At 30.6% G+C, this 25,264-nt stretch overlaps 6 protein-coding genes across 10 annotated transcripts in view; 3 read left to right on the top strand and 3 right to left on the bottom strand.

The window, feature by feature from the left end:
- Nucleotides 1-792: 792 nt before the first annotated feature.
- Nucleotides 793-6,073, bottom strand: LOC124530186 (GTP-binding protein Rheb homolog). The gene is made up of 5 exons (XM_047104195.1): nt 5,888-6,073; nt 5,727-5,798; nt 5,371-5,578; nt 4,919-5,048; nt 793-1,482 (listed from the first exon to the last, which is right to left on the bottom strand). Exons 1-5 carry the CDS (start codon nt 5,934-5,936, stop codon nt 1,393-1,395), a joined length of 549 nt encoding a protein of 182 aa, XP_046960151.1. The 5' UTR covers nt 5,937-6,073; the 3' UTR covers nt 793-1,392.
- A 552-nt stretch (nt 6,074-6,625) lies between these two features.
- Nucleotides 6,626-10,963, top strand: LOC124530307 (vacuolar protein sorting-associated protein VTA1 homolog). Its single transcript, XM_047104417.1, has 4 exons — nt 6,626-7,009; nt 7,322-7,472; nt 8,114-8,271; nt 10,118-10,963. The coding sequence occupies exons 1-4, from the start codon at nt 6,829-6,831 to the stop codon at nt 10,576-10,578; spliced, it is 951 nt and encodes a 316-aa protein (XP_046960373.1). The 5' UTR covers nt 6,626-6,828; the 3' UTR covers nt 10,579-10,963.
- Nucleotides 10,964-12,085: 1,122 nt separating this feature from the next.
- Nucleotides 12,086-17,523, bottom strand: LOC124530308 (novel acetylcholine receptor chaperone). The gene is made up of 4 exons (XM_047104418.1): nt 17,130-17,523; nt 14,994-15,132; nt 13,822-13,966; nt 12,086-12,990 (listed from the first exon to the last, which is right to left on the bottom strand). The coding sequence occupies exons 1-4, from the start codon at nt 17,241-17,243 to the stop codon at nt 12,915-12,917; spliced, it is 474 nt and encodes a 157-aa protein (XP_046960374.1). The 5' UTR covers nt 17,244-17,523; the 3' UTR covers nt 12,086-12,914.
- A 1,113-nt stretch (nt 17,524-18,636) lies between these two features.
- Nucleotides 18,637-20,097, bottom strand: LOC124530347 (NADH-cytochrome b5 reductase-like). 2 transcript variants are annotated; one of them, XM_047104493.1, is made up of 2 exons: nt 19,913-20,097; nt 18,637-19,650 (listed from the first exon to the last, which is right to left on the bottom strand). In XM_047104493.1, the coding sequence occupies exon 2, from the start codon at nt 19,637-19,639 to the stop codon at nt 18,752-18,754; it is 888 nt and encodes a 295-aa protein (XP_046960449.1). In that variant the 5' UTR covers nt 19,640-19,650; nt 19,913-20,097; the 3' UTR covers nt 18,637-18,751. The 2 variants fall into 2 exon arrangements, with proteins under 2 accessions (XP_046960449.1, XP_046960448.1); XM_047104492.1 differs by having other exon boundaries at nt 19,952-20,097.
- Nucleotides 20,098-21,350: 1,253 nt separating this feature from the next.
- On the top strand, nt 21,351-23,078 carry LOC124530606 (high mobility group protein HMG-I/HMG-Y-like). Its single transcript, XM_047104836.1, has 4 exons — nt 21,351-21,462; nt 21,992-22,099; nt 22,180-22,341; nt 22,454-23,078. The coding sequence occupies exons 2-4, from the start codon at nt 22,028-22,030 to the stop codon at nt 22,580-22,582; spliced, it is 363 nt and encodes a 120-aa protein (XP_046960792.1). The 5' UTR covers nt 21,351-21,462; nt 21,992-22,027; the 3' UTR covers nt 22,583-23,078.
- Nucleotides 23,079-24,411: 1,333 nt separating this feature from the next.
- The window catches only part of LOC124530608 (afadin), a 65,730-nt gene continuing 64,877 nt past the window's right edge, over nt 24,412-25,264 (top strand). For all 4 annotated transcript variants that reach the window (XM_047104840.1, XM_047104841.1, XM_047104839.1 and 1 more), the window contains exon 1: nt 24,412-24,788. The gene's annotated coding sequence lies outside the window, so the exon portion shown is untranslated. The remainder of the gene's footprint in view (nt 24,789-25,264) is intronic.

The raw sequence follows: 25,264 nt of genomic DNA, 5'->3' as shown, positions 1-25,264 counted from the left end.
TTCTAATTGTTTCTAAATGCTTTTTTTTTATTAAAATAGAAAAAATGTAACATCTAAAAAATCTTTACAAATAGAAACTAATTACATCTAGAAAATAGTGTAAATCTGTTTAACTAATCGCTAAATATTAAGCAAGACGTGTAAAGGTGCGTTTCCACTGAAATAGGTGGCATTTATATTTTCACTTCTTCAGAAAAGTCGTCACCTATAATTCCCGACAAGGTTTAAATTTTTGTAGACAATAGAAGCTTGTCCCAATGCGTGTTGGCACAAACTCTGCCAATTTTCGTTTCATGAAGACGCAGCTTTAAGAAGTCGAAGTTCTACGTGTAAAGCGATATCCAAGCTTTTAAACGAATTTTCCTATCCCATAGTTATCGCGCATCATCCGTAGTTTATTTGAACACATTATCAGCAATGTTACCACATTAAAAAAAAAAAACAAAATGTACACTCGAGCTAAAATGACATGTGCCTCCGACGCTTATAAGCACAGGCGCAAATTAATGTAACAAATAAATTGTTTACCGTCACAGATTCAAAAACGTTATATTGGTATTTGTTCGCACACAATTTCAATCAATTCTCCTAAAACTTAGTTATCTTATACCTATATTTATTTAATCGATGTCATCTATTTATTAGTGTGGCAACTACGTGGGAATGCTTGCTTTCTCATAGATATCGATATTATATTGGCGATGTTTTGCTTCACCTTGGTACAAAAATAGTAATGGCTTTTGAACACTTTAAAAAATCGACAATATTTAAATTTCTATAAGACTACTACATTCAAAGTTAAAACACATAACATAATGGATTGAATAAGATATATCATTGTTACCCTTCTATTAATTACTATTTCTATGAAAGAGTTTGATTTATTATTTAAGAAGGGTTCTTTAACATATAATTATCGCCAATAGTTTACAAAAATCTATGAACTTGTGTTTTATAAAAATATGCAAATATTGAATATCTTTTGATACAATATATTTTTAAAAATATTAGGAAACTGAAACCTGAATTATCTATATAATATTATTGTAATGTTGTGCAAATTACTCTTAAAAATTTTGCATCAAGTAACCCAACAAATATTAAAGTACATAAGAGAACAAAATTTAGTCATTACTATATTTTAGTTATTACTATGATGAATTACAAATATAAAGGAGTGATCACCTTCAACAGATTGTGACTGCTTCACACATATTACCTGAGACGCAAGGCATGTCAGTACAGACAACCCATTGACGAGGCATTCACAGCAAACTCTGAAATAGTTGCTTGTTAAAAATCAATTATTGCTATTACATTAGCTGTGCACAAACTATCAATAATTTAATTCACTTTAGCATAAATAAGCACATTGTCCACAAAGTGTTTTCATTAAGAAACAACACATCCATTCTTCTCGGGCATGTGTCCGTCCGATCTCTCTATCTCAGACAACATCGCGTGGAACATGTCCGTTACAGACTGAAATGTAAATTCATATAATTAATCATTTGTTTTAAATAAAGCACATTAACTTAATCCTATAATTAACAAATACATTAATTCATAATTTCTAAACACATTTCATACATTTCTATTGATAGAGATTAAAGATTACCCTAGTGGCTGTTTGTGTAACTATAATGTGACACACTAGCTGTTACCCGCGGCTTAGCTAGTGTAGAATATATTTACAAATTAACTTTAAATATTACGTTTATGATTGGTATACAAAGAGGTCTTACCCCATTGTTTTAAAAAAAAGTACGCTATGTCCTTTCTCAGGTTCTAGACTATTTTTGTACCAAATTTATGGCCAAACCAAATTTAATTTAAGTTATATAAATTATGGCGTGAAAGCGAGACAAACAGAGTTAGGTACTTTCGCGTTATAAATTAGTATGGATTAAAAACGCTACAATCTAATTAAGAGAGGCTGCAAAAATCATTTTAGAAAAAAAAATTATGCGAGTGCGACCTGTAATGATGTGAGGTGAGATAAGCATGTGCGAATTAAATTATCGATATTTTCAATGATGTATCGATATTATTTTACGAGTCATTTGAGTTTGAATGAATCATATTCAGTATCATACGCTATTACTGTGATTAGGTTATCTCATCATTACAAACAGTTTTCATAATTATAACTGAGATTAATTCTTTACTAATATTATAAATGTGAAAGTAACTTTGTTTGTGCGTCTGTCTGTCGCCTTTACGCCAAACCAATGAACCGAATTTGATGACATTTGGTGCGAATAAAACTCCAAGGAAAAGGACATATTATGCTACTTTTTTTAATTGACACATCAAATCAAATCAAAACCCTAAAACACGAGCGAAGCCGAGGGCGACTACTAGTAACAGATATTTATGTTAAATCTATAAGAAAACAATAGTTTAGCTCTCATTGTTAGTGACTTGAGATGTGGTGAAGATATGGTTAATATTTCTTGCAATATATTTGGGTGCCGGTAACCATAAGATCAACAACGTTGTCATGAAGCAAAACTATACCATAATTTTTTTTTCGAAATGACGCATTCACGATTGTCACTAACATTACAACACCGCCAATACGTATTTTTCCGTTATTAACTTTTCATAGAAACAATATTCGTTCCCCTCGAACCAATCGCTTTCAATAAAAGGTCAAAAATCACTAAGTGTCTGTATTTTATTGGATTAATTTTTTTCGACTACTTGGCAGACGGTAGCAAAAAATCTTTTATATAAAGATGATAAACATTACCTTTGAAACAATGCCATAATTTTGCTGTCTTAAATCACTCTAAAATTTTTTTCTTATGAGATATTTAAGCTTAGAAATCCCCAAGAAATATTAGTGCTAATTTTGTTAGTGAGTGTCAAAAAACTTAAAAACAATCCTAGAGCTGAAAAGACTACTGACACGCGTTAGAAGGAAGGAAATTGCGAAGTGCTTGTCGTGTTTTGAGCTAGCTGTTAGGCTTCAAACATATGATCGAAGTTTTTTTATATGGTATAAGGTTAATCACAGATAAATGTCTACCACCGGCTATGAATACAAGGACGAGCTTTTCGGTACGTTGCCGGGTATTAAAGACCGAGAAGCCATTTTTCTTGACAGAGTCAAATTGGTTCGTAAAAAGTGAATTTTAGGGGCCCAAAATAATCTAAGTAATTCTTCAGAATATTCCCCTTGAAAGATATGACAAAAGATGCATATGGAACCAAAATATATAATAGCAAAAGTTTCGAGGAGATTGATCTTCGATCTTTTGAACTACTCTTCGTTAAATACGTTTTAATTTTAATGGAAGAACTGTGAGTGAAAAAGTGGGACCAAAGCTGGCTTGTATTGTTTTCGACGTTAAACCGACGCAAACTGTTTCGCCTTGCAGAGCACACAAAGCAATTTAGACGACAGCTTGGCTTTAGTTTCGCATTGATAGCGGAACTGGAAGACGTTTGAAAAATTTATGCCTAGTATTCCGATACTTCATTATCATTTTGTGGAGATTTGAAAAATGGAAACATTTTAGTGGTGTCATTGGACTAAATTTCGCCGGCCCAAGTCTGAGACTTCCATTTCAGACAGACGTTAGTTCCAATTCTCGACGACCTGTTCCTGAAAAACAAGGCCTCTGCCTAGCAGATTACGCTGATTGTGGGATAGATTAGGAGAAACAGAGTAGATATGGCACAGGACACAGCCACTCTCACTTATAAGTCCACTGCCTAAAAAGCTGGTGTGCCAGTTGCATAATTTCAATACAATTTTAAAATAAACAACGGCATGACATAAGATAGTAAAGGATTGAAATAGAAGCATGAGGGATGTTTTAAATCTTTACACTTATATCATGGTGACTTTACAACTAGAGAAAACTTGTGACTGTGACGTTGTAATCAAATAGTTGCTACACACAAAAAATAGTAGCAACTCATCAATGCTTTACATAAGAGTCATTTGGGAAAATAATGTAGAGATCACTTGAATGTTTTTGGTTAAATGCCACATGCAAATGATTTTACACTCTATACAAAGCTACATAGAGTCGAAAATTAAAGGGTCAATAAATATTCTCAAGTCAAGTTAATATTCTTCATCAGAAATCAAACAAAACCTTTGACCTGGACTACAGTTTTAGACCAAGTATTAAAGTTTATATTATAAATTCTATAATGCTATATAATGAACATAAAAGCCAGATAACAACAATGAATGTTCTTATCCATAATCTTAGAATATCTGAGAGAAGTTTTATTTTGATGAAGATTTTAAGGTATTTCATTATATTTTTTGATAATAGTTATGACAAAATAAAAATAAGAGTTTTAGCAAACTAGTTATTGCATTTGATCACACCTGGGATACAATTGGAAAATTAAATTGTTTTTAAAGACAACAGGACCTCTCTTTATTATGACTGCAACAGCTATGTACCATGTTCTTAAATTTGGGAATTTATAACTATAAATTGCCTTCAAATAACTTACATTTACTTTGTAGTTATGTACTATTTTTTGTCTATCCTGTGAAGTTGGAAAAATACTCTTGGTATATGTGACAATAAAAACAAGCTGTTTAGACCTTTTTTGTGTTCTAACTAATAAATCTCCAAAAATCTTGTCTATGGAGTATCTTTTCTAATTTGAATAAATAATGTTTTTTTTTCAATCATATCTATTTTGGGACTTTTGTCCAACAAAGGTATGTCAGTCCCATTGTACCCTTTTCCTTTGGTTTTGATATTATTTAATATTAATTGCTATTAAGTAGATCTCCAGGAGCATTGTAGCAGATTCTGACGAAGGATCTGCTAGAATGCTCTGTAATTTAGTAAAGTAATTTGATATACACATAGAATATAGAATAGACTTATTTTTCCATGAACAATGTCATGAACCATAGTCATAACAATATTTTTACCTCATTTCGTTTAGCACTAGTTTCCACAAAAGCTGCATTCCATTTTTCCGCTAATCTTTTTCCTTCCTCTGTACTAATCTTTCTTTCCAAATGTAAATCTGTTTTGTTGCCAACAAGTACAATAGGTACACTGTAATTCAAATTGAGTATTATTTAAATGGAAATTAAGATATCACTAAACATTTCATTTTATTTTTGTTTAATTTTAAGCATTGATTTCAAATAATTGCCAGTTTTAAGTTCACTTTAATTTTTTCATTTTAGTTTTATGGACTAATGAAATTCCATTTCTTGCTTTGTAGTTTTTACCTGTGGCAAGAGGGCAATTTATTAAGACAATGAAATTTAGTGGCAAAAGTATGGAGAAAATATATTAGTAGACTCCACCTTCCAAATATACAAAAAAAAAACCTTTATTTACTATAGAGCAAAATCCAAAGTTGAATACTTACTGTATTTTTCCTACCATATCCAATAGCTTATCATATATTATTTGTACTATTTGAAAACTTTTGCTTGAGGTTATGGAGTAAACCAGAACATATCCATGAAAGTCCATACTATACTGAAGCGGAAAAATGCTGTATTCATCCTGACCTGCTGTATCTACTAATTTCACTTCATACTCTGTTGAATTGAGTCGGATGAACTTGGTAAATGCTGATATAAAAAAATATATATTAATACAAAAATTCCCTCGATTCTATTATAACAATAACATGGTAAAAAAACGTTAAATACGTTTTTCACATGCGTATATAGAAATAATTAATAATATTCTCATAACAACTATAATATAATTACTAACTGTTTTCTATTGTAGGATCATACGAATCGACAAATTGTCCTTCCACAAACTGTATAATCAGAGATGATTTACCTGCAAAACAATTTTTTTATTAAACATAACGTCACAACAATAAATTAGACGCATAAATATATTTCATCAGAAGATCGTTGATACATTACCAACAGATCTATAACCCATCATTGCAATTTTCCTCTGTTTCGATGGCATTTTATCCAATTAATTCAAGATCACAACACTTCACATATAACACTATAAGAATATCTTATTAACTTCTGTAATCATACAATTTACAATCCACACATCTGTCAAGTTACAAATGTAAAATGTCAATCCGTCTACGCACTACCCCATTCATGGAGTAAAATTTCATAGACAAGCTCACAAGCCCCAAAACATCACATTTCACATCACTAATATATAGATAAAGATTCGACTGCATAGTGCAGAGTACTCACAATCGAATTTAATACCACCTATAAATAATTAGAAAACTTACGTTTATTTCCTTACAGGAAAAAATGTATGTATATAAGTATTGTTGATTCAGAGCTAATCTTAGTTAAAATTAAACTTAAAACAATAGTTACCTATGTATATAAGTTACCTTTGTATAATTTAGATGTGTGAATATTTTTTCTAGTACGGACGATAACTATACTTAAATTGAACTAAAGACTCGAATTAAGTAGTTTTAGAAATATAGCATAAACTATAAGGACGTAGATAGCCTTAAGCTGTTTGGTAAATAAGTAATAGAAAAGTAATTTTTTGGTAAATATCAGTATTCGATTTTTAGTTTAAGTTAATTCTTATGTTAATGACTTATTTTCGATATATAACTGATCATCTCCATTTTTAACTCAATGAAAAAATGAGTCAAACACAAATGTCAAATTTGAAAAATGTAAATTAAATGTCAAAGTATAAAGATCAAATCATCAAATATGAGGATTGAGGATAAATAACAAACTGATTCATTGATAAAATATTATTTTTAATTTCAAAGACAGTATAATTTTGCCTTGTGCGTCAAAATATCATTTATTATCATATTATATCATTATTAAATTACAGTGTCCATCTTTATAGATAAGTGAAAATGTCGGTAAATATACCTGATTGCCCACCTAGTCTGAAGTCGATTCAGCATTACTTAAAAACCGCCGCAGAACATGACTCCAGAGATCCTGTGGTTGCCTATTGGTGCAGATTACATGCCTTACAAGTCGGGCTTAAAGTAACAGAAAAAAAGACAACTGAAGAAACAAAAGTTTTAATGGGTATGTAAAATTGCCTAGTAATTTGTAAAAACTATTAATTACCTTTTTTTTATTTGCTATACATTCAGATCTCTATAACAATTTCATTGATATTTGTTAATATAATGAAAACAAAGTTATTTATAATTTAATTAACTCACAACAATTACATTAAGTCTTTGTTATATTTAATTTTATTTGTAGTAACTACAAAGTATTTTTTGTGTAATAGAGCAGTTATACAAAACATTTATGAGATGTCATTTTGTTATTACTCAAGTTAATTAATGCACTTACTATTGATTATTTAAAGTTTTATAATTGTTTTTCTAGCAATAATGGACTGGTTAGAAGAAGCCAAAAAGATTTTCAAAGATAACGAAGCAATTTCCAGTGAAGTAGTAGCTCAAGCTCATTTGGAAAACTATGCTCTGAAATTATTCTTATTCGCTGATAAACAAGACCAGGAACAAAACTACGGAAAGTAAGCTTCTATTATTTACTAATAATACTTTTATGTATAAAATATTTTGACATATATTTACATAAAATATTAAATCAAAGATATAATACAGAATAGAAAATAAAAATATGCATCAACAGCATAATAGAGGTAACCAATAAAACCATGTAAAAGGAAAATCCGTATGATTCTAAAATTTGTATAATGCGAAAAAATATTTGGAAACATAGTTTGTAAAAATAATATGTATACATATAAAAAAAGGACACATTTTTCAAATTTTATTCGAGACATGCTTAAATCATATGATAAATTCAATAATATGTTATCACAATGAACCTTAACTGGTCTGATGTCATTCTCATGACTCAACCATACACAGACAGCAGTTCATCATTTTAAATCTTTAAAGATTTAAATATTCATTTAAGCATACATACTCAAATATTATTATAATATCTTGATGATGAAAATATTAATATAATATAATTCATATAAATAATTCATTATTGTCAATACATAAATAATGATGAAATGTTAAAGTGTTATATTAAAAAGCAATCATCAAATTATAGAAGACCTTTTTAACATATTAGTTTAAAGAAGACAACTATGACTCCATTAGCGAATGTTAAATAAAGTATGGTATTTCATTTTTTTAGGAACATTGTTAAGGCATTTTATACAGCTGGGGTAATCTATGATGTACTCACAACATTCGGAGACTTGACAGATGAAGCAACTCAAAATCGCAAGTATGCTCGATGGAAGGCTGCTTATATTCACAACTGTCTCAAAAATGGAGAGACACCAGTCCCAGGTAATATTCAATTGTTTTTATTACAATTAAGTAAAATACAGTGAACTCCTGGTAATACGGCCCTTGGCTAATCAAACATCCCCTGTAATCTTCCCTAATGTAAATAAAGTATGATTGATCAAGCTGCTGTGGTATACCTATAATGCCATTATCTACCTAAATTAAACTGTGATTTATAAGCAAAAAACGCGGTAAAAATGTAAATCTATGCAACTTATTGATGATAATACCATTAAATTATTTTCAAACCGTTGGGTTGGGATTTTCAAACCTAATCAAGATATCAAAAAACTGCTTATACATGTCTATATAGATTATTTTTCTTGTTAATATGCCATCAAAAATGAAAGTCGATAAGCTGGAAAGTAAACAGCATTAAAGGTATACCACGGCAGCCAGTTACAACTTATACGCGCCACTACTATGGTGATCGACGCGTTTTTTGGTTTCATTGTGATTGTTTTGTTGGAATTGGTAAGAAGATGATTGTTAATTCAGGGTATAAAATATAGTATAAAAACATTCTTAAGCAGAACTCTATAAGCTGACAAATTCGATAGTCCGACACTGCCTGAAAAACGTTTGTCGGATTTTTTAATTAAAAACTGATTTGTTTGATTTATGAATGATTAGCAAATTTTATACATCATATAGGATATAACACAATATTCCTTAATAGTTTAATTTGATCATATAATAATAATTAAAAAGCGTAGTAAATGTACCAATGTAGTGATTTTTCGACTATGTGGTATGCTTTAGTCACATAACCATTCGTTAGACAGTCCAAAATAGGTATCAATTGTCTTTAATCTAGGCTTATGTACTAACGTATATATTTAAATATTATTCAATACAATCGACTTTCAATTAAAAATTAAATGTAGTTGTTCCTTTTTCTCAATGAGTGTTCTTATAAATATGCTCTAAATTGCATTTTTAGTGTTGTGGCATGTGCTTTGAATCACAGGAAGAATGGCATTTATGTAAACTTTCTATTGCTATTTTAGCTAGGTATTTTTTTCACTAAATAAATCCAAAATTGGCCTATTTTTCAAATAAATTACAATATGTAAGTAAGTCCAATTTCGTTGTCATTTGGAGTACATAAAGTATTTCGAAATAGACCAGAGAGCCTACTACGACACAATGTTATTTAAATTCCGTCTGTTCCAGGCCCATATGACTTCGATATTATTATCTTTTTTATACTGATATTCCCCACAGACCGAGTTACATTTTTTTCTTAATTTTCATTCAATTCAATTATTCAAAGACATAAAACAAACAGTCCCCTCCTCATCGGCGGGTAATAGGTATTATTAAATAATAAATAATGCAATTATATTATACTACTAAACGACCAATGTTATTATTAGGTAAATAATACAATTACTAATCTCTAGGCGCCATAAAACGTCAAGAAGCTCGTATAATCGAAGTTCCCATAGAACAAGAGAACGATAGTCAAGCTTGAAAAAAATGTTGTTCAAATCAACAACTTGTATTTCAACACTTATGAAGATTTAAAATCTTTTATCTATAGTATGTGTTCCGTAAGCCACATACGATACCCAACTGTCAACATATTACACACGAATACAAATCTCAAACATATAAATATTATCATAAAGATTTAAAATTAATATTATTTTACCCGTAATGTATTGCATCTCCATCGACACTGCTAATAGTTTATATTATAAAATTCTTAAGCACAGCAGCAAACGCGTGTGACCTTCACGCCTTACAGCGGTAGTAATATATTTTCTATTCCTGTCATAACTGCAAACGGAAATTTAAATTTCACGAGTTTTATATATTTGCTTGTATAACATTGTTATAGGTCCAATGCAGTCGGAAACTCCGGGCCAAGACGACGAGCAATCTACTAATGACGTCAGCCAGCCCGGCACCACTAACTCTCAGACATTTGGTTTCACCAATGTAACACCGGCTACGCCGCCGGTACCGACGGTGCCCACGAGTTTCACCAACAGCCTGCCAGACCCCAATGCGGCCTTGCAGGCAGCTTCGCAATTGCCCCCGGTCCCGTACACTCCCGATCCCAACCCGGGAGGGTTTGTCCCGTACGACCCATCTCAGCAGCCTCAGCCAACGCCATCTAATACGTTCTACGGCGATAATTCCACGAGCGTGGCGCAACTTAGCCCCGATCAGATAGCAAAAGCCCAGAAATATTGCAAGTGGGCGAGCAGTGCTCTCAATTACGATGATATTAAAACAGCCATAATGAATTTAAGAAACGCCCTCGAGTTGCTTCAAACGGGTCGGGATCCAGCTTAAAACACAGCGGCGTATGTGTATTGTATAATGTTTATGTTGCTGATTGTTGTTACAAAATTCACTTAAAGTACCGTGAAGCAATTAAGTTCATTTAAATTGTAGCTGCACCTGTATAAGTAACAGATAGTGTTATATTCGTAACAAAAAATAACACATATTATTTATTATGATTAATATTTCAATGAAGCTATTTGACTATTTCAACAAAACACCATTGCTTATTTCATTCAGTATAATTTATAAATCGAATTGAAAGAGCTTATTAGATGCATACATACATTTGAATACAACAATCGTGTATATTATCTTTATGAAATATAACCATATTTCAATCGAAGAAGGATTAAAGATCAGCAAACTTCAGATTCACAGAATATTTATTATATTGGATATTACAAACAGTTCTCGATTAATACAACAACAACATCCTGTAAAATTCCCACTGCTGGGCTAAAGCTCCCTTTTCAGGAGGATGTTTGGAATATATTTCACTTGACTTTAAAGCGATATTCTTATGAACAGTCATAATGCATACCATAGACAATTGAAGCTTGTTGTTGTGTATTGTTGTGAATAATATAGAAAAATTTCAATGTCAAATGTTGTTTATTTATCTTTAATCCTCTTGTGGTTGTAATAGACTTTGAGACGTCACAAGAAGTTCTTGATTCATTACACACATTTAAATAATATATTATGTTTTTTATATTTTTAGAAAGGGTATGCCCCTGAATATATAAATGATATTTTAACTCAACTTTTTTTAAAATTTTGCAATTATTAGTTAAGCTATATGAATTTAAAAAAAAATAACATGTGATATTATTTTACATAAATCTCTGAATTATAAATATTTTAATTCGAAAATATAACTATGATTATAATCTATTGTGCATAATAAATGTGTTTGGTTGATAGTGGTTATAAATTCAAATTTGTCTTATGATTCCACCAGCTTTAATTTACAGTCACTTGGCCCATAAGTAGTTGATTAATATGCAATTGAATTGATTCACTTAATTGCACCCAAATTGTGCTGAAATTTACTAACACACGGTGCTGGTGACTATGATTTAATATACTATGTAATTTAGTATATAGATTGACTGCAAGCATGTATTAAAGTATTTTTGTATTATAAAGGCTTCGCTTCTAATAGATGCTCCGTGTTTTTTTATAATTTTTGTATTTAGTTTGGTACGAAAACAAAATCTTTCACCATAATCACATTTATAAAATCAATTTATCATAATAAAATAATAATTTAACTCTTTCTTTAATTACTCAAAGATTTTGTAATTAACTTCATCTATCAAGTGTTAAAATCAGACCCATGTACATTGTTTTGTATATTTAAAGTTTTGTTTAGTTATTATTTCAAATGTACATTATAATCATTGCTCTGTTTCTTATTATATTCACATAAATTCTGTTAAAATATTAACATTTATTTAATGTTTTGGTTACGATGGATTTATGTATTTAGAAGCAAATAAAACAATAAATATATTTTATTACTCATACAATTTATTCATTACCCAACACACAAAACAAGACACTTTATATAAATCAAATTGTTCGATTTTTTTTAACTTAAAATGTTCATTCTCTCCGAAGCGTAAACTGTTGGTTAAGGCGTGAGGACCCGGACTATGATTTGTAGGTGACTTGTTAGTAATCGAATCTACGTACCTCTATGTGTATTTACTTTTACCTAATATCATTGCATACTCAATCAATTCGACATATGTAACGCTAGGGCATATAAATATTTTTGTGCACTTACCAATTTGACTAGAATATTTAATTTAAATACGTAAAACCGACAGTACTTACCGCCGCTCTTTATTTTCTCTTACATTTGAGCAAAACTCATTTTCAATATTCAATATATTGTGAATAGTTCAATAACGCTATGTCTACCATAAAGTGGCAGTAATGAGGACCTACATGCTAATTTATGTAGAACTTACGTGTACATACACTCTACGCACACACTCACACAAAATGAACTTAGTTAATAATACCGCTTAAATTAATATCACTTTTAGGTACGATTTCTATGACGTCTGCAACTTAGCAATAAATATGTAGAAGTTGTTTTTTGCGCGAGCAAGTACTCAAATAATGCAAGAGTTATATAAAAGCAAACTAAACGAGGACAATTCCATTTCCAAACTAAAAAGAAATCACAGTATGATAAAATTTTATACAATCGAAGCTATCTTATGTAGTCATATAAAATAACTTCAAAAACTGCTTATCCAGCTTAAATTTACTTATTAATGAATGTTCGAGAAATGTGAAAAGAAAACTACCAAACATACTACATCCCTTTAGTCCTTCTTGAGACCGTTTCCGTTCTGAGTCGCGGCGGCTTTTTCCAGCTCCTCGCGTCGACTCGTCTGATACCTTCAAGCAAACGACAACAATTCAAACGACTCTTCTCCAAAGGCAACCGAAAGGGGACGATTCGAAATAGTTCCATAATCCATTATTATTTACGCGACAAACGGTTCGTCATAGCGAAATTTTTTGGCGTCTCGCCAGATGATAGCCGTTTGTGCGATGGAACTAATTTTATTTCGTAACTCGTGTTTACATCGCACGGAGATTGGTCAAGGTTCGTGGTTACTATCTGGTTACCTCGGTGACGTAACACGAGAACGTCAGAAACAGCCATTTCCATGCTATCGACTTCCCGAACCATCCTATGATGTACTGTATACACAGACCAGTATAATTTACTGGCCGAAATGAATATTACCCTGATCAAAGAAAAGATTGACGTGAGGAATCAGTCTTCAGCTAATTCCGCGTAGAGTAAATAATGACGCAAACTGCTCGGTACGTGCTGTATTCTGATTTATTTCGCTCTGACACATTGAAATGTTTCTAAATAACATGTAATAGTGTTAAATAAATCAAGTATCTATCAACGTTACGTTTTATACTTGCTGAACTAAAAACTAAACAATTTGACATATCGAACCTGCGTTGATTCCCGTGGGATAGAATTGAGCCAAATTATCTCAATTCGTATATCTTAAGACCCAGCTATATACCTAATAGATATTTCTCATCGATGTATACCAAACATTGGAGGAGAAAATTGTCAAATACTTTTTCGTTCTATTGGTCAATTGTACAGCCTATTATTGTAAAACCCAAGGCGTGGGCCCCAAATCAATTTGTCAAGATTGTTGATGATATTGAACCAGGAAACAATTGAATATAGCTCACCAAACCACGAGACGTCCGGTGAGCATGAAGAAGAAAACCAGGGCCGGCGCGCACCGATCGAACGGGTCGCCGACCATCAAGTGCGAGTATGCGGCCAGGATCATCAGCAGCACTAAACCCACGTTGGCAGTGTTCTTAACTTTATCTGTAAGAAATATACAAGTCAATAATAATCGAGGTGATATTTTAATTAAGAAATATTTGGCAACCGTTGCAACTTTTTTTGCTTTCGTTTGAACTTTCATTTGATGATATTCATAAATTATTATCTTAAAACGATTTGTTTTGCTTATTATTTTTAAAGCAAAGGTAGGATTGTGAGTTGTCCATGGTATCTTTTCCAATACGGAATCTTGTGGATGGATTTGATTTGAGATTATCATCTTAATGTTTCAATATAAAGTTTTCAGCTTATGCTATAATTCCACCCATTAAATCCTACTTATATACCTACCTAAGCTTTTATTATTACTGCCTCTTATGAGCAACTGAAGTAGTAGAATTCTATACTAATATTATAAATGTGAAAGGAACTCTTTCTGTCATTCTTTAACTACCAAGACTATTAACCGAATTTGACCAAATTTGGTATGAAGCAAACTTGAACTCCCAGGTAGGAAATACTACTTTTTTTGCCTAACATATAACTTAACCAACCCTTAAATCGCGAATTAAGCCGCGGAAGTGAATTAGTAACTTATAATTGTTTATGATACCACTTGGTGGTAGGGCTTTGTGCAAGTCCGTCTGGGTAGTTACCACCCACTCACCAGTTATTCTACCGCCAAATAACAGTACTCAGTATTGCTGTGTTCCGGTTTGAAGGGTGAGTGAGTCAGTGTAAATACAGGCACAGGGGGCATAACATCTTAGTTCCCAAGGCTGGTGGCACATTGACAATGTAAGGAATAGTTAAAATTTCTTACAGCGTCATTGTCTATGGGTGATGGTGACCACTTACCATAAGGTAGCCAATAAAAAAAAATGATAAAACCCTCTTTAATAATTTCAAACTTGTCAAGTTACTATATTCAGCACTATTTAATAAATTTTTTCATGTAAACTACGATTATACGCAACATTCTAATTATTTTACATTTTTTCAAATTTACAGATGGCAACCGTTCCTATAAATGGATAAAGAAATAAACAATTTATTAACAATAACTTACGACTAGGTATAATAGCGAGCGCCAGTCCGAACAGGATTTCCAGCCCGCCGACGCTCCTCCGATACCACTTGGATGGTACTTTGAAATCCAGCATCGTCGCTAGTGGGAAAACTTTGGCATACCTTACATATTCTTTTCTCTGCAAAGAAATTACTTACTTGTAACGTTAAAATATCATTACAACGTATAAAACAAACTCGTTTATCGCTATCTGTCCTTATGTATGCTTAGATCTTTAAAATTACGCAACGTATTTTGATGCGGTTTTTTAAGAATTACAGTGATTCGAGAGGGAAGTTTTTGTATATAGTTAAAAATAAGTTTTTGTAAAGAAACACTGATAATTTTAGAAGTTTCTAATGTGATGTCGTGAATATCGTGTATATTAGTATTTTACCCGTGCGAAGCCCAGGCTGGTCGCTAGTTTCTTAACAAAACACGAACATTCGCGCGGCAAAGAATTTTATAACGAAAAAGTAAAAACAAATTAAAAAGCTGGACATTTTTGGATATGAAGTTATGGGTCGTCGGAACTTAAAAAATCGTAACGGTGTATTTTTATGTATTAGCCATCTTGCTTATAATAATAAAGGTACGGATAACAAGCATACCTAACGCTATACATTTATAAATATAACAATGTAATATCGGTTATTTATATTCGATATTTACGAGTATGTCTGACTATTTGTTGCGTGGGTACTTGTTTGTAATTAACAATAATGACATCGACTGTATTGACTGAAACCGAGGGTCGTTTGTCTTCGTGTTGGCATAATAAGCCGGGCTGTTTTGGCACTTAAGAAAACCGCCGAACGGTAATAGAAATGGATTTATTTATTTATTTATGAGTCCCCAACAAGGGATACACACTAATTACACATTCAAAATAAAACGGTATAAAGGTTACACAACTTATGTGCTCTTTCAATTATAGGAGACCACGGCATTTAATGCATTAGTTATACAAATGGGAAATAACAATCTTTTGCCTGATTTTAATTACATTTGCGGTAAATATGATATTTTATAAAAACGACTGGATCGATTCAAATGATCGCATCATTCTTGCAAGTAAAATTGTTTGTTAGTATGTAGGTAGTAACCTTCGGAACTATTGATCAGAATCTATAAAAAAATATCACCGGTAAAGAGCCGGAGTGGTCAGAAGTTTAGAATAGGAATTAAATTTGAGGTTTCAGTCCATTCAGATGCGACAGTTTATTATCTTAAATAAGAATAAAACTAAGTGTCTAATTGTAAGACAAAATTACAATGTGCTATTAAGTAATCAAAATGTATAAATGTTAAAAAAATAGATGATAAAAGTAAAAAGGTACAATATAATAAGGGTTTGTGTAATTTATAGACAAAAAACAACAATAACAACAGCCTCTAAATTTCCCACTGCTGAGATAAGGCTTCCTCTCCCCTTGAGGAGAAGGTTTTCGAATATATTCCACCACGGTTCCAATGCGGGTTGATGGAATAAACATGTGGCAGAATTTCTACGAAATTTGCACGCGTTCTTACCACTGGATCATCTCATCCCTTAATTTATAGAATTATTCTATAATTTAACTTCAAAAACCCTGAACCTGAATAGGCCAGAGAAATATTATAATATTTAGATAGTCGACGTTCGATGTGCGTACAAAATAAGTTTTTGTCCTAATTTTGTAGCAAAAAAAGGTAGGATTGATACTATTGTGGACTGTAAATTTTTGGTTAGGTTCAAAAAATACATTTACATTTATAGAACATGAATTATGTGCAAAAGAAAACCCTGCAGATGTCACTAGTTTACGTCATGTCAAACATATTATGCTGTTACCCAGGTGTATTATATAAAGTGAAAACAACTTCCTCATCGTCTGATAAAAATAAATAGTTGTTCTCTTGAGAAAAAAAATATCTTTGACCTAGGGATGTCTCAGAAAATTTCGAATATCAAAGAATAATAAGCATCGAATCATTTCTTCTGTCGCAACAAGACAGCACCACTGGGCATTAGGCGGCAGGCCAAATACTAAAATAGCTAGCCACATTGCTCCGCAACAAAAATCTTAATGCATCTAGCGACCTTTTTAAATCTGTCTCAGCATCAGCACGTGTCAAATTAAAATATGTACTCACCAAATCTTTATGCAATTCCTTCGATATGAATGGCGTCAGCTTAGTTATGCCAACGAAAATAAAAAAAATGCCCAAAAGAATAGATAAACTTTTAAGGACGATAGATGATCCCATTTTATTTTATAATTCAATCGATATGTAATAAATCCTAAATTTATTCTTTTATAACATTTTTATTAACAATCCTTAGAATAATGGAACGCACAATATCATTATAGGAAACGTATTTGGTTTAATTTATATATGTAAAACTCCAATCATACACTTATTTATTATATGTCGCACAAATACATGCTTTGATTGAACGAAAAATGCTAAGCTCTACGAAAAACTCTACAAACGCACGTTTCACCATTCGCGCCGGCGCGAAAAAAATCCATATCAAATATTTTAATATTGATCTAGATACGAATTATTTGGCATAAAAGACCAAGACATAGTGTTGCCATTTTAAAAATAATGTTTAACTACAAGAAAATTTACGTAGTATCAATAGATCGATGTATAAAAAAGCAAAATTTTTCATACATTTGTTCAGTAAATATTATGTAAGTAATTTTATGTATTAGAAACAAAATAACTTCTTTGTATTATCTACATACTACGTAGGAAGGTGGGACAAAGATTATTACCAACTTCAAGAAAAAAAGCGCGGGAATTATTAGCATTTTTAGAATAGAACTTTTATAAAAGCGTATACCAATCGAAAAAGAAATGAATAGGGATTATATCTTAGATTTACGTATTCCATGAAATTTGCTAATAGCTCATCTATATTGGACGCTACCAATAGTTGTAGTTTAAGACATTTAGGTTTGCTTATAACAAAATTATTCCGCTTAATTATTTATAATCACTTTAATTTTACTTTCAAATATCCGACAATACTACATATTTATCACCACCAACTCGTATTGGAACAGCGTGGTTGAATATATTCTAAACCTTAAACCTAAACGGCGTTTTTTTGGATCCATAATGCATATCTACTTTACTTAAGCTGTCTACCATTCCTGATCTTGATGTTATGCTTATAAAAGTCGAAGGCAGCGATGAGGAGCTGATTTCTACGTTCCTTACTCAAGAAATAATACAAAAATGTATTGGGTATTTACTTTAATTTTTCCGCCAAAAAGCCCCCTTTATAATTTGTAAAATATACAACCCGATCCCACCAGCTACCGCTACAAAACACAACTAGGTTTTGGGTGCATATTTTCGTAAAACATTTTTAGTGTTCTATTATGCCGGGATATGTATGTAGATAAATACATACTACTGTACTGTAAGTACAGTGGTATGTATTGGAAAACAGCCTTATCCAAATAATATGTGTATGTATAATGTACTTACACCAAGTCCAATGTACATATCATGATGACTGACTACAAAGTACAGAGTAGTAGTTCAACAATTTGTGTTTAAAAGATGTTTGTGAACTTCATCATCATAAATATTTTTTTTTTTTTGTAAACTGAATAGACAGATTTAATTTCTGCCCTTTAGGTTCTGTATGTCTCATTATACAACTCATTATAAAAGAGTGCATAACATTCTATTTAATGTACCAATATTACAACAAATTAATGAAAATATAAATTAAAAAAAGCTCTACACTTAGATCAAAACAACTTTATCTTATCAGTATAATTTACATTTTTAAGAATATTTTCATATTCCTTCATAAATTGGTCTGACCCACATACCAGAAATTGATCATTAAGGAATGGTTTTAGAATGTCTAATTCTATAATATCAAACTTGTTTACAAATATAGGTTCCTTGTATTTTAAATGGGAACAACTATTTTCTAAGCAGCTGCCTAAAAATATTTTATATGAGAAATTCCAATAGGCATTATATTGATATAACTCATTTCTAAATAAAACTTCATCAATATTTTTGCAGCAGTAATACAAAAATATTTTAGTCATATCATCTTCGTTGCTTAAAATATTGTCTATAATAGATAGAAATGGTGCAATTCCCGTGCCTTGGGCAATCATTATGATTCTGTTGTATTTGTTAGTTTCAATTTTGTAATGGCCATATGGTCCTCTCCACATTGTCAATGCCCCTATTTCTAAATTGTAAACATGACTTGATACTAATCCATTTATATACTTTTTAATTACAATAAGAAAATCAAAATCTTCATTTTCATGCTCTTTCAACTTGATAGGTGTATATGCTCTTGTACATGAAGAATTTTCATCACAAATATATTTTAAAAGGAAATGGTCACCAGGGTTCCATCGCACTTTCATATTATTTTTATTATCTAATAGCTTAAATTTAAGAATTTTCTGAGAATCACACAGTTTTATAATGTCACTAACAATAAAATTTGTGTACTCAAGCTCAGATATCCCATTCAATTCATTTGTGTTCTCAGCAGCTTCTTTATTCCTTTTAAATTTCTCCAACTGTCTTTGAAAGACATCAAATATACATGGATTACATCCACTATTACAACAATCCTCCTTTCTTGGCTCAATAGGTGGTTTCATTATCTTTTTACCTAAGAATATATAAGACTAGAATCAGCTATCAATAAATAAAACAATTACAAATTTGAATACTGTTGATGTAAACCAATGTGGTCGTTATCCACCAAAATCAGCAAAACTAGCTACTGTAACAACAGACTTAAGAGACTTAACATCTTAGTGCCCAAGTTCGGTTATGTTGTAAATTATTATTATTTTTTCAATGTCCATGAATATTAGTAGATAACTATATTTTCCTTTAACATTTTTGAAATGAAAAGCATTAAAATATACACGAATGTATTCAATATTCTATTCAATTTATTTTCTAACCGTTAAACGTAGTGGTATTATCTTGGGTATCGTGAATATATAAAACAAAATGAAATTGTATAAATGCGCAGGTGTAGCTTATGTAATTAAGAATATATTTATTTGTTTGTAAAGAAATTGCTTTATTGATAAATGTCATTTGTCATTTAATTGTCAATTGTCAATGTGAATTATTAACCTTCGAGAGTGTTGTAGCGTAAAAGTTACTACAAAATTAAGAATGATTTTACTCGAAGGTTGCTGTTTAGTCGATTAAAAATTAATTTCTCTAATTTACGCAATCTAAGTAATCAAATAACTTCAGATAAATATCTTAATTTATAGCTAAAAACTAATAAACTAAACTACAAGATTAAAAATAATTAACGTATATAACAGAATAAACAGTTCTTGAAAACTAGCATAAAATCAAAGTAATTTTGTAATTTGGCTTTGATGGTCACTTATTTTTTTCGTTTGTTTTTTTTTCATATTATCCATGAGTTCAATAGTATGTTTTAAGTAGAAAGTATTATTTTTTGTTGTTACCTATCTTAATACAGAATATTATGTTAAGCCTCCAATACACGTGCAGTATTAGCTTAGCCAAAACCTAATGCATTACCGGTGAACGCCTAATTTCATTTTGTGTATTTGTCGTTAATGACATTTTTAACGAAATAACTAAAAACCTAAACCAAAACCCCAGAACTATGCAATTTAAAATAAAAACCTTTTTAATTCTCACTTTAAGAAGTAAACAATTTATAAATAATAAAACTTTTTTTAGAAGACTTCGTTCAGCGACATTTTATTGCAATAATTGTCGATATTATAAGTACTAAAAACTTTAAACTTAGTAATATATTGTGATGCAGTGTACAAACCCATCGTCGTGGGCCAAACATACTGGCTCATCGTATTTTTTACATGTGGCTTTAAACATTTTTTAAACATTTCATTGGTTGTTATTAAACAACCAATGGCTTCACCAAGATATCGTAGGATTCGTTGTATGTCTATACCGATATAAATAGTTCAAGTTCTTAAGCGTAAGCATTAGTTAAAACTACTTAATTAAATTTCTTAAATACATTATTTTATTAAATTTAAAATAAATGCTTGGTCATATCATTTTGATTTTCAAGTTAAAAATCTATGAAGAGATTAAGTATGTAACAAAAAAATAAATCTCAAATAATATCAAAAAGTAGTAAAATGGGAATAAAATTCTAGCATAGAAAAAAATCAACTTATGATTTATAAAATAAATTTAAATTACGATAATTTGTGAAATATAACAGATACGAGATGTAAATAAATAGCTAAATTTGCTAGGGTTTTATTTTTAATTATACAAACGAATAAAATATTTATCAATCATTTTGAAACTTTTTAAACTTGGCATACGTTAGCGCCCTCTACACCGACGCCTAATAAACACCGGCAAGCGGATAGCGTTCACATCACAGCAGCTCGAGCCCGCCATAATATTCTTTGCCATTGCTATATCGTTGGCTGTAAACAATTTTGTAAGTAGACTTAATATTTTTAATAAAATGTGTTTTATATTATTAAATGCGAATTAAATTTGCAATATTCTTGCTTTATATAAAATATTGTTGGCTACAAGTGTTCAGAATATATATATTTCTTAATTACCTAATGGCAGACTCCATTAAATTGGCTTGGGTCTCATAAAATAGTAACTATTATTGTGCGTGTATTAAGATTTTTAGACGAATAATGATTGTGCTATTTACTCAAATAATACCTAGTGCCTTCATTACTAACAGAAAATCGAAACGTTGTCTTTAATAATTCACGACAAGCGTTCGTTAATATTAACAATCGTAAGCGTCCTAGCTAGAGGCTAATGACTTATAGTTTTGTTTATTTTCTTTAACGATTTTCTTTGTTTCTTACATTCAGTTATGAGGTTTTATAACTAATATTTCCTTTTTTTAATTTCAATTGTTTAAATTTAATTAACGTAATTGTTAAATATATATTTATTTCAAATTAAATATTTATATTTGTATTGTACTATTATTCTTTCAGGTTTTGCCTTTGTAGGTGTTAATAGATTTTATTAAAATGTCTGATGATGGATCAACAGCGGTGGAGAAAAAAGGCCGTGGCAGACCTAAATCCAATGGAACACAATCTGTAAATTTTATCTTTCATACTTTTGCTAATTTTAAATGAAATTCGAAATTGTAACTAATATTTGTAACATTTTATTTTAGGATGCTAAAGGAGACGCTAAGAAACGAGGTCGACCCCCAGCAGCTCCAGCTAAAACTAAAGAATCTAAAAACTCCTCAGATGATGAACAGGCACCTGTAGCCAAAAGAGGAAGAGGGAGACCTAAAGGCTCCAAAAAAAAGGCGGCAGCTCCCAAAGGAAAGGTAATGATTGTAACTTGCAATTATAATTAGTTAACTTTGACTTAAACTTGGAAATGTTAATCATACTGCTCTTTTAACAGAAATGGTACTAATTTTAAAAATGTAATTTTAGAGTGGTTCCGGTGAAGGTCGGGGTCGTGGTAGGCCACGCAAAGATGCACCTCCACCTAAAAAAGATGAAGGATCCACTGAAGAAGAGCAAGAAGACGAAGAAGAGGAAGAAGAAGGCTCTGACCAGTAAACATGTTTGTTTCTCACACAACTCACTTTTAGTGTAATTTGTTTGTCATCATAACCCCTGTGATTATTTAATGATTTCATAAAAATTATATTTATGAATGCTCTTTGGCACTGCTATCTCGGGGGTTATCGTAACAATACAAGTCTCAAACGAGATTGCTCCCAAACTTTAATCATGTGAGGAATATTTTAAAGAGAAAATAATTATCAGATTTAAGATGTCCTTTTTGTGATTATATTGCATTTACTTCAAACATTTTACAAAAGAAAAGTCTTGCATGGCTAAATTTTGGGTAAACTTAGCTCTCCCTAGCAACGTACAAGTCTAAGATATAATTTGTAAGATCTTTTTTTGTAGATTTATTCTATTTCTATTATAATAGGTATTTTGTAATCTCCTGATTTATATTGTAAGAAATCAAATGATACAATTTTGTAGATTATTCATTTGACTCGAAAGTCAAGTATTATTTTCGATAATAAATATTTCATTTTGATTCAGTTATTTTTTTACTCCCTTTTTTAGTTAATGGTCATGAATTTGTTCTAGTTGCTATTGTATTTCAATAAAATGTTATGTACTGATTTCATCATTATGTATGTATTGACACTATTACCTTAATGATATTGCTATGTGCGCCTATCAAGTAGTGACATTTTAAAGTTTCTTTCATATTTGAAGTCAGACTGAGAATATTATTTTAAAAATGAACTTTACTGTGTGTATGTGCGTGAATGTGAAATTTTAGAACAATATATTAAATAAATCTATAAAAAAAAACTTGACGTTTTCTTTGCTTATTGTAAAATACTTTTTTTAATTAAAAAGGAATAAATCTTGCAATACGCAATTAAGTCAGATCTAACCAATATATACTCAACAATATATATGGGATTGTTTTGATGAATTAATTAAATTAATTCTTAATAATTAAGAACTTGCAACACGAGCAATTTTAAATAACTATAATATTTAAAAAGTGTCGAGATAGTTCTTAATTTTATTTTTGGGTACGACTAATTTTCGCCAACTTCCATTTGTACCATCAATTTTGTGCTTTGCTTGGAGGTTTTAACTATTACTTCTATATCCATTTTTTAATTGTATATTTTTTTATATTATACACAAATTGTATTTAGATTAACGATTTGTCGTTAGCCGCTTGTCGCTAGTAGTCGAGTCGGCAACCGGCGTTTTTGAAGCCAAGCCCAATGACAGATCTAACTTCACAGACACAGAGTATAGAGTATAAAATAAACACAGTTGACGGTACGGTAGACGCATAGAATATAGTTCAATGTTACTAGCGCAATATTTTTACCGAAATAATTTTAATACTCATTATAAATAATAACCATATAATAATACAACATATTTTGCTTAAATTCTCTAACACATAAATTATATAAAGCTCACTTATTCGCGCATTATAATACATCGTATTTATAAGATTAATTCTATTCAACACATCGTTTTCAATGCAATGCTTCTATAATAAAAAAAATCTCGAAGTCCTTTTTTTTATTAAAGTATTGTCTATAATTATATATCATTAAAAAAATTAAGTCATTCCCTCTTACATATAATATAATACAATACATAATATACACGGTTACTGTTTTTTGGCCTATTGTGTCTCATTTTTGCCATATCCATTCACTTTCACGCATACATATGTTTTATCTTTATTACAAACATGAAAAATGGTTTTATTTTTCATTGATTGCATCATTGTTAATTTTAATATTTTCTATCACCTAAAAATTATAACACAAAAACAAATACGGAAAAAAATGTTTTCGAAGTGGTAACACTAGCTTTGTATTACATGAGAAATACTCCGAGTGTTGATACCTGCGCAGTGCGCATTTCCCGTTTTATAAACTTCGTTGCTTGCGTCAGTCATCAAGATTCGAGTGCTTAAGTTTTTCGCCACATAATAATTATATTTGTGAAAAAATGCATTACCAGTACATGTTCATAAGAGTTTCTTTTAACTAATAAAAGTGGTTCAGTTGACCTTACTACATTAGCGATTAAACGAAATAACTATTGTGATGTGATGAGGTGTTTCACTATCGGTGCCGTCAAAAAGTTTTGAAAGTTGTTCAACTTTTCGATTTGAAATAAGTGATTGAGTTTAATAAAATGTGTGAATATTGGCATGTGATCCAAATTGAAAATTCGTTTTTGAATGTTTTTGAAGGTTAGTAACGAATTATATATATACAACTTTACTAGCATCTTTTTTTCGCAAAAAATGTAACAAATTTTGCTAACAATTTCGTTTATTTCTAAAAAGATCTCATTACCGTACCTTTATATGTGAATAAAAATGATTTGTTTTCGCACAAAATGCAAAAGTTTCGATGTCTAAAGCTTCAAACAAAAGGTATTGAGTAACTTTTAAAACTTTGGATCTGAATCATCCAATTTGAGCTGGATGCATCAATGTGACTTTTTATTTGGTAGGTGGTTGCTGCATATAAACTTTCAAATACATTTTACCTCAGTGTCCAAAACATATACCAAATATAAATTTTTTTTGATTATTTTTTTTTTTCAAAATATATAAGACCACTGGTCTGTCTTAAAATATATGCGATTTAGTATATAACTTGAAAGATAGAGAAAAATAATATTAGATCAATTTAGGTTAGTTAAAAAGTTGTTGTTAGGTTT

This window comes from Vanessa cardui, chromosome 6 (genome assembly GCF_905220365.1).
Source record: "Vanessa cardui chromosome 6, ilVanCard2.1, whole genome shotgun sequence".
Classification (NCBI taxonomy): domain Eukaryota; kingdom Metazoa; phylum Arthropoda; class Insecta; order Lepidoptera; family Nymphalidae; genus Vanessa; species Vanessa cardui.
Note: the sequence above shows the minus strand (reverse complement) of the source record. Positions and strands in the feature narration are given on the sequence as shown.

Coding starts and splice junctions, on each gene's coding strand:
- LOC124530347 (XM_047104492.1), bottom strand. CDS start 20,090: ATGACATTTATCAATAAAGCAATTTCTTTACAAACAAATAAATATATT. Junction 19,651..19,951: donor TAATACCACTACGTTTAACG/GTTAGAAAATAA, acceptor ATATATTCTTAG/GTAAAAAGATAATGAAACCA.
- LOC124530186 (XM_047104195.1), bottom strand. CDS start 5,936: ATGCCATCGAAACAGAGGAAAATTGCAATGATGGGTTATAGATCTGTT. Junction 5,799..5,887: donor GATGGGTTATAGATCTGTTG/GTAATGTATCAA, acceptor ATTGTTTTGCAG/GTAAATCATCTCTGATTATA. Junction 5,049..5,370: donor GATATGGTAGGAAAAATACA/GTAAGTATTCAA, acceptor TTTGAATTACAG/TGTACCTATTGTACTTGTTG.
- LOC124530308 (XM_047104418.1), bottom strand. CDS start 17,243: ATGGGATCATCTATCGTCCTTAAAAGTTTATCTATTCTTTTGGGCATT. Junction 15,133..17,129: donor AGGAATTGCATAAAGATTTG/GTGAGTACATAT, acceptor ATTTCTTTGCAG/AGAAAAGAATATGTAAGGTA. Junction 12,991..13,821: donor ACCGGACGTCTCGTGGTTTG/GTGAGCTATATT, acceptor GTTTGCTTGAAG/GTATCAGACGAGTCGACGCG.
- LOC124530307 (XM_047104417.1), top strand. CDS start 6,829: ATGTCGGTAAATATACCTGATTGCCCACCTAGTCTGAAGTCGATTCAG. Junction 7,010..7,321: donor AGAAACAAAAGTTTTAATGG/GTATGTAAAATT, acceptor TTGTTTTTCTAG/CAATAATGGACTGGTTAGAA. Junction 7,473..8,113: donor CAGGAACAAAACTACGGAAA/GTAAGCTTCTAT, acceptor TCATTTTTTTAG/GAACATTGTTAAGGCATTTT.
- LOC124530606 (XM_047104836.1), top strand. CDS start 22,028: ATGTCTGATGATGGATCAACAGCGGTGGAGAAAAAAGGCCGTGGCAGA. Junction 22,100..22,179: donor AATCCAATGGAACACAATCT/GTAAATTTTATC, acceptor ATTTTATTTTAG/GATGCTAAAGGAGACGCTAA. Junction 22,342..22,453: donor CGGCAGCTCCCAAAGGAAAG/GTAATGATTGTA, acceptor ATGTAATTTTAG/AGTGGTTCCGGTGAAGGTCG.